Source organism: Arvicola amphibius, chromosome 9, assembly GCF_903992535.2.
Source record: "Arvicola amphibius chromosome 9, mArvAmp1.2, whole genome shotgun sequence".
Taxonomy (NCBI): Eukaryota; Metazoa; Chordata; class Mammalia; order Rodentia; family Cricetidae; genus Arvicola; species Arvicola amphibius.
This window is the reverse complement of record NC_052055.2, coordinates 34,616,617-34,624,104: the sequence shown is the minus strand read 5'-3', so window position 1 is coordinate 34,624,104 and position 7,488 is coordinate 34,616,617. Positions and strand designations below refer to the sequence as shown.

Genomic DNA, 7,488 nt, shown 5'->3' with positions numbered 1-7,488 from the left:
GCAGGAAGAGGTTAGGCAGGACTTCCAGGCAGAGAGAGAGGAAGAGGAGATGAATTCAGACCCAAGATGCCAGAGGACAGAGAGGAAACAGGAGGTACAAGATGGAAGAGAGGTAAAAAAAATCATAAAGCAAAATGTAGATTAATATAAATGGGTTAATTTAAGTTATAAGAGCTAGTAAACAAGCTATAGGCTGAGCTTTCATAATTAATAAGAATCCGTCATTTTTTGTGAGCTAGTGACCCAAAGAAAAATTTGTGATACATGGAGCCCAATATGGGGCTCAAATATCTAAACAGGCCCTGGGAAAGTAAAAAAAAAGTTCTCAACAAGGAGTCAGATGTAGCTTCTTTGTCCTGCAGTCTCTCAAGTGGGCTGCTGCTTGGCCGCATACTGAGGCATGGCCTGCAGTCTGGAGCCAGCTACCAGTGCCATGTGCCAGCACCATGCTGTATGCTGAGTCATGCAGCTGCTGACATGGCAACTTAAGGTTTGTCTCCCGTGGTCAGAAAACATCACAGGTGCTTAAGAAAGCCAGGTCCAGACACAAAACACCTCTAAAAAGATACAGTATGTTTAAAAATATGCTTAGAAGCTGAACAAAGAAAAAAATAGGCATAAACAGTCATTGAAAAAAATTTAAAATAATGAAGTCTTTAAAAAGAGAATAAAGTAATATTTTTTTAAAAACCACACAAGGATGGAAAACATAACACGGGAAGTTTGGACCTTAGATGTGCTTTGTTAATTTTGAATTTCTGAATGCTAATGAACAGAGGACGGTGGCTACCGACAGACACCAGACTATGAAAGGGACTGCAAAATTAAACCACCCTTTACTGACTTTAGGGTTGCCTTGGCTTCAAAATGAAAGTCAGAAAATGTATTGCTTTGGGGAGACGCGGTGACGAGCGAGGAGAGAAAGGAGTTAAATGCACACAGGTAACTCTCAGGACAAGGGCAAGTTTTTCAGCTGACATGGCCAGAGCTGTCACCGGCTCTGCCTGCATACCGCAGAGAGTCCCTTCCCTGTGTCAGTTTCCTGGCAAAACTTCCTCAGACTCAGGGAGCTCTAAATGGTTCACTCAAGGACCACATGGCTGGTAGGCTTGAGAACCCCAGCCACAGTTCTTCAGGGAAGGCCCAGCTGCCTCCAGGCACCTTTATACTTTTCCACGCCTGTGAGTTCTCTGATGCCGCGTGAAAAAACCCAGGTGGCGGAAGCCCTTCCCACAGTGCTCACACTCGTAGACTCTCTTTGCCAGGTGGACCCTCTGGTGGATACTGAAGCTCTTGGGCCACCTGAAGGCCTTCCCACACTCGTCACAGGTGTAGGGCTTCTCTCCGCTGTGAATCCGCTGGTGGTGGCTGAGGTTCTCTTTGGTACGAAAGGCCTTCCCACAGCTGTCGCAGTAGAAAGGCCTCTCTCCAGTATGAACGCGTTTGTGCCGGAGGAGGTTTGACTTCTGTTTGAAGGCCTTCCCACAGTCACTGCACACATATGGACTGTGTTCAGTGTGGATCTTGCGATGCTGCGTTAGGCGGTCCTTCCAGTTGAAGGCCTGTCCACACACCTCACAGCCAAAGGGTTTTTCACTTGTGTGATTTCTCTGGTGGCGCAGAAGGTTTGAAACCCAGCGGAACGTCCGGCCACACTCAAAGCACTTAAAGGACCTGGTTCCAGTGTGTACTGTCTGGTGAGCAGCCAGCCGGCTATAGCAGCTCAGTGCCTTCCCACACGTACCACAGATGAAGGGCTGTCCCTCTGCACCGTTCTTGCTCTGCTCCATGAGGCCTGGCTGCTTCTTGCAGGATTTTCCACACATCTGGTTTTGGAAAGCATCCTGTCCATGCACTTTCTTCCCAGAGGTGGCTCTGGGAAGGTTCACCTTACCCAATGTCAGGACACTCTTCTTCAAGGTAGGCCCTCTCTTGGCTCCTGTCTGTGGATGGGCCCTCTCATGAGCCGGAGCCAGGTCACGGGGTCTCTTAGGATCCACGGACTTTCTGTCTCCTGTGGAAGAAGAGACACATTTACACGGAACTGGTTCAGCGACAAGTCAGCTCACAAAGCAGCTACCCAACCAAAGATGAAGAGAAAGCTCAAGTGTCAAACAACTCAGTCTACTGAGGGAATCAAAACGACATGAATTATGAAGAAAATGTGTTCAGTGCATACAGATGAGCTTAAAATAACAAGACTTAAAGTGAACCCCAATGTTCACCTGACCCAGATAGTAGAAGACAGGGCCAGGTGCTCCAGCACAAGAGAAACCACAGTAGGTTTAAATGGCCCCAAACCCACCAAGAGCCCATTAAGCTTGCGTCAGTCCAAGTAACGGGCCTTATTCCTACCATGGAAGTGGACCTGGGACAGGCATTCAGAGCTAGCTCTCTGCAAATTAGAACCGTTCACCCTACGAGCCATATCTTCCCGCAAACAGAGGCCTGAAGCACTCCCCAGCTGGGGGCTCCACCTAATCTGGGGCCCTCCCAGCTATCTGAAGCACACAAAACCACTTTGTTTCACTTCTGGGAGGATGTGAAGTAAAAAAATAAAAACCCAGCACAGAGGTATAGCTCAAGAAATGCTTCCCACCGCTCAACTAAGGCCTTGAGTTCTATGCCTATCAAGGTAAAAACAAACAAACAAACAAACAAAAAGAGCCACCATGACATCCACTGGTCTTAAGGAAAAAGCCAGTTTCTATCCCAGTTTTACAAACACAGCAAACACTGTGAAATAGAGAACCTGCCCCAGTACCACAAACCTGGAACGTATCTTCTGCCAAACAGCTATCACAGCCAGATCACAGCTGCTCCTAGACTCCCCACAGAGAGCGCTAAAACACTGCCTCCCTTCCTCAAACACCTCCATTCCCATAGCAACCACCACAAGGGTTCATTGGCGCATGTACACGTCCCTCCCATCAGAGCTTCATGGCAGAAATATGCCACTCATGCACCTCCAAAGTCCCTAATTAAAGTGCTCTGCAGGCGGGAGAGATGGCTCAGAGGGTTAGGAGCACTGGTTATTCTTCCAGAGATCCTGAGTTCAATTTTCAGCAACTCATGGCAGCTCACAACCATCTATAATGAGATCTGATGCCCTCTTCTGGCATGCAGGCAGACAGAACACTGTATATATAAGTAAATAAATAAATAAAGGCACTCTGCATCTACTCTCCCAATGTGTCCGTCTGGGGGTAGGAAAAGTATCCTTACTCAGTGCCAGGAAATATGGGCCGGGCTGACCAACACTAGCCCACCCTCCATCTTGCTTACCTGGGCAGACACCTTTTCGTGCTTCTAGAAACTCAAGTCTGTCCCAATCTTCAACCCATGGTTCATCCCACTGTTCCAGGTGAGAAATAAGGTCTGGTCTAGGGCCGCGGTATCCTTTTCAAAAGTGAGAAATGGTATCTGATTTGTGTAAAAGACAACGTTAAAGCCAGGACTCAGACTAGCTCTGGAAAGTACAAGATGACCCCAGCAGCCCAGTCAGCCCTTGTAGATCCCTTGGAGAAGCTGCCTGGAAGTAGGAATGAGGCAGAGAGAGAGGCTTACAGGAGGGAGATGGGAATGTGCGTGTATCTGCGCACGAGCACACGCACATGCACACGCGCACACACACACACACGGACACGCACACACACGGACACAAAGCCCCATGTAGTTCTTTGAGGAAAGAAATCAGGCTATCGCTAGAGATGCCCTTGATCAGACGCGGTCCAGAGGTCTTTATCCAGGACCCACCAGGCTCCAGAAACCAACATGCAGCCCTTACCCAGTTCGATGAAGTTCCTGAAGTTTTCCAGCATCACGTCCCGGTAGAGGGTCCTCTGGTTAGGGCTGAGACACTCCCATTCCTCCCTGCCGAAGTGCACGGCCACATCTCTGAAAGTCACTGGCACCTGGTACACAGATGGCTCCAGGACTGCCTGCTACTGAGAGAGCGTGAGTCAGAGAGGGCATGCTAACGACCCATACACTGTGCAGGAAGAAGGGGTAGGGCAGGCAAAGAGCTCGGTGACAGTCAATATTCAGAGAATCACCTAGGAGACACAGCCCTGTGGATGTGTTTGTGAGGGTGTTCCCACACAAGTCTAACCAACCCTGAATGTGTGCACGATCATCCCATGGGTGTGGTTCCAGTCTCAGGAAAAGGGAAAGACAGCGGCTGAGCGCCAGCATTATCTCTGCCTCCCGGCCAAGGATGCAATCTGTCCATCTGCGGCTCCTGGTCCTGCCTCCACGATGGGCTGTGTCCCTTCAAACTGTGAGCCTAAACAGCCTCTTCCTCTCCCAAGCTGCTTCTGTCACAGCAATGAGGAAAGTTACTGACACAGAAAACCTCCTCACTGGGCTGGGCATATAATCCTCCAATTTGTCCTGTGCCATTTGAAAATGAAACAGTTATAATGGCACACACTTTAATCCCAGCGCTCAGAGGCAGAGGCAATTGGATCTTTGAGTTTGAGGCCAGCCTGTTCCACCCTGCAAATTCCAGGACAGCTAGAGCTACACAGAAAAACCCTGTCTTGAAAAACAAAAACAAAAAATTAAATAAAAAAATAAAAATAAATAAAAAAGAAAACCAAAAGGAAAGAAAGAAAATGAACCATCATTAGTACAAGCACAGCATGCCCTTCCCTTCAGACCAGTCATTGCTATCAAGAAAGAGAGATAATCTTGATTCTGTAACCAGGACAACAAAACAAGCAAACAGTACAGTAATAACTAGGTGTGCTGCAATGATTAATGAGAGCATTAAACTCTAGTAGGAGGGGAGGCCACCATCTATTTAGCCAGCTCTGGGCCAGCCAAAGCCACAAAGACAGACCCTTCTCCAAACAAAATATCTTTAAAATTAATTTAAAAATTAAATTGAAATGGGGGGGTGGCATGTGTCTTTAATCCCAGCACTCAGGAGGGAGAGACAGGTGGACCTCTGGGTTTGAGGCCAGCCTGGTCTACAGAGTGAGTTCCAGGACAGCCAGGGCAATGGCTGTTCTCTACAAAGACTCAATCTCAAAATCAAAGTGCTCAAAGCTAGGTGTCCTAGTTTCATATCTGCTGCTGCCATGAAATTCTGACAAAAAACAATTTAGAGAAGGAAGGCATGTCTAGCTTACAATTTCAACTTATAGTTCATCGCTATGGGGAAGTCAAGGCAGGAATTCAAGACAGCTAGTCACATCAGAGTCATACGCAGAAGAATGAATAAAATGTTTAGAATTCAATTGCTTTCTCTAATGTCCCAGAGTCCATTGCCACAAACCTGTGTCTGCCCATATCAATCAATCAAGGCACGCCTAGAGGCCAGCCTAAATTCAAGGATCCCTTACCAGGGCAGTCTTCCCAAATAATTCTACATTGTGTCAAGTTGAGAAATTAATCATTACATCTACTTTACCAACACAGCTATGTCAAAGCTTCAGATACTTAAAAAGCAAGTCAAACAAAACAAAACAAAGTTACAAAATTTAATGGAACCAGAAAAATTTAGATTTTCTGGCTTTAAAAAGGAGTTAGGAAGAGGAAAAGGCAAGCTAGAGAAAATGTTCCTGAAAGATCCCCGGAGTTGGGAGACTCTCACTCAAGTCTCGGGATAACATGACACCCTCCCCCCAAAAACTCACGAGAGACCATCCTTGCTGTAATCACACAAGGTTTATTGACAGGAACCAGTGCTCTGGGGCCGAGACTCATCCCATCCAGGGGTAGAGCAGTTCGACCCCTTGTAGCTGGGAGAAGGGATATTTAAGGGAAGAAATCACAACCCAAAGGGGATAGCGAGGGCATCATTGGAAGATTCCGAAAATACCAGTGATAATCACAAGGGGGTAACTTCCCGTTTCTCAAGATTGTTCTCAAGATTATAATCTAACTTTGTGGTCAGCCAGTTCCTGGAACAAAGTCACTGAACCGGCTAACCTAGATTTTTGGCTCTACTCTTCCTGCTGGGGGTCTGGATTTATCCTGGTCTTTCATTCCCAATTCATCTTTCTGCAAAAGAACAGGTAGTATCCAGAATAACTTCTACAAACTAACGGTAAAAAGAGGAAAACATTGTATAAGGGTAAAAGTCGCACTAATCCTAGCATTCAGGAGACAGAGGCAAACGAGTCTGGCACTAGAGGCCAGCCAGACTACAAAAGCGAGAGCCCGTCTATAACTGGGAAACTATTTTAACAGATATCACAAAAGTTGTGCCTAGGGGCATTCAACCTTGTGACGTGGCGACGTGAATGGTCAGCGACAAACGCGCTGGTCTGCATTCTTATCTATAAACGACCTGCAAGGCTGCAGGTTGGAACACACCCGCGAGACCCGAAGCTCGGGGAAATTTATCAACCACACACTCTGGTTGATAAAACGAGAACACTGCCCCTCATCTGAACACCTGAACTGGTGCCACAAGCGTGGCTGGACTTCGAAGCCTGAGCACAGGGGAGCGTGGGAAATCTACCCGAAAACAGAGGACTGCAACCCTGGAGGGCAGGAGCTGACAGAGGCCCGAGGGCTGCACGAGCGCCGTGCCACCGAGCGGAACGAAACCCGAGCGCGAGTGTCGTGGGGATCCAGGTGGGCGAGAGGCCGGGGACTGTGGGGAGAGGGTCCGTACTCACCGGAGGGTCCTCGCGGTGAGCCCGCCTGGGAGGAGCGCTGCCCAGTCGGAAGCAACACTTGCGTCGAGCCTCCAGAGGAGCAGCGGCAGAGAGGTGCGGACGCATCTGAAGGGTGCCGGGGTCCGGTCGGCTTCAGCGCAAGCGCAGTGTCGCGGAGCAGGGTGGCCCAGAGCAGCACGCCACCGGACAATCGCCGAGCTCCTCCAGCTTCGGTCGTCAGTTCGGCTGCGCGCCGCCCTGACTTCAATTCACTAGCGGAAATACGCCAGAGACTGAAACCGTTTCCGGCACCTCTAGGAGCCGCGACTCAGTGGTGCGCTCCTGATGATCCCATGGGAAGGCGGAACTGTGCACCGAGCCGTCAGCAGAAGGTCGGCCCTCCTGGAGCCCCTACTGCGGGCGGTCGTGCTTGCTGTGCACCTGGTCGGTGTGCCCCTATCTCCATCTGAGTGCCCTTGTTCTTCTGGCCCCTCCACCGTGGAGGCTGGGCTGGGCCCTCTAGGAGTTTGTTGTTTTTCAAAGTTTTTCTGTGTTAGCCCTGGCTGTGCTGGAACTCGCTCTGTAGATCAGGCTGGCCTCAAACTCAGAGATCAGCCTGCTTCTGCCTCCCAAGTGCTGGGATTAAAGGCGTGCGCCACCACGTCCGACTTCTTTATTTTTTTATGATATGTATACTAAAGTATGATCAAGTACAAGTAATAAAACAATTTCCATTTTAGCCTGTTGAGTGTACCAATAGTGTATGGACCTGCAGTTTTGTGTTTTGCGTGATTGAAAGCACATTACCATAAAAATCAGAAATGCCCCTGTCCAGGGAACTTTCTTCAGTTCCTCCCCAGCAGCCAGGGTCAACAAC

The 7,488-nt window shown here is 48.7% G+C and overlaps 1 protein-coding gene across 2 annotated transcripts; it reads right to left on the bottom strand.

Annotated features, from left to right (window-relative positions):
• Positions 1-633: 633 nt before the first annotated feature.
• Positions 634-6,902, bottom strand: Znf707 (zinc finger protein 707). 2 transcript variants are annotated; one of them, XM_038342634.2, is made up of 4 exons: positions 6,633-6,902; positions 3,788-3,944; positions 3,286-3,399; positions 634-2,014 (listed from the first exon to the last, which is right to left on the bottom strand). In XM_038342634.2, exons 1-4 carry the CDS (start codon positions 6,735-6,737, stop codon positions 1,164-1,166), a joined length of 1,227 nt encoding a protein of 408 aa, XP_038198562.1. In that variant the 5' UTR covers positions 6,738-6,902; the 3' UTR covers positions 634-1,163. The 2 variants fall into 2 exon arrangements, with proteins under 2 accessions (XP_038198562.1, XP_038198563.1); XM_038342635.2 differs by having other exon boundaries at positions 3,788-3,947; positions 6,633-6,765.
• Positions 6,903-7,488: the final 586 nt, after the last annotated feature.

Excerpts from the sequence above, each read along its gene's own strand:
- Znf707 (XM_038342634.2), bottom strand. The coding sequence starts at position 6,737 with ATGCGTCCGCACCTCTCTGCCGCTGCTCCTCTGGAGGCTCGACGCAAG. Across the intron at positions 3,945-6,632 it reads CTCACCGCGAGGACCCTCCG|CAGGCAGTCCTGGAGCCATC; the intron begins GTGAGTACGGAC and ends CTCTCTCAGTAG. Across the intron at positions 2,015-3,285 it reads ACGAAAAGGTGTCTGCCCAG|GAGACAGAAAGTCCGTGGAT; the intron begins GTAAGCAAGATG and ends CTTCTTCCACAG.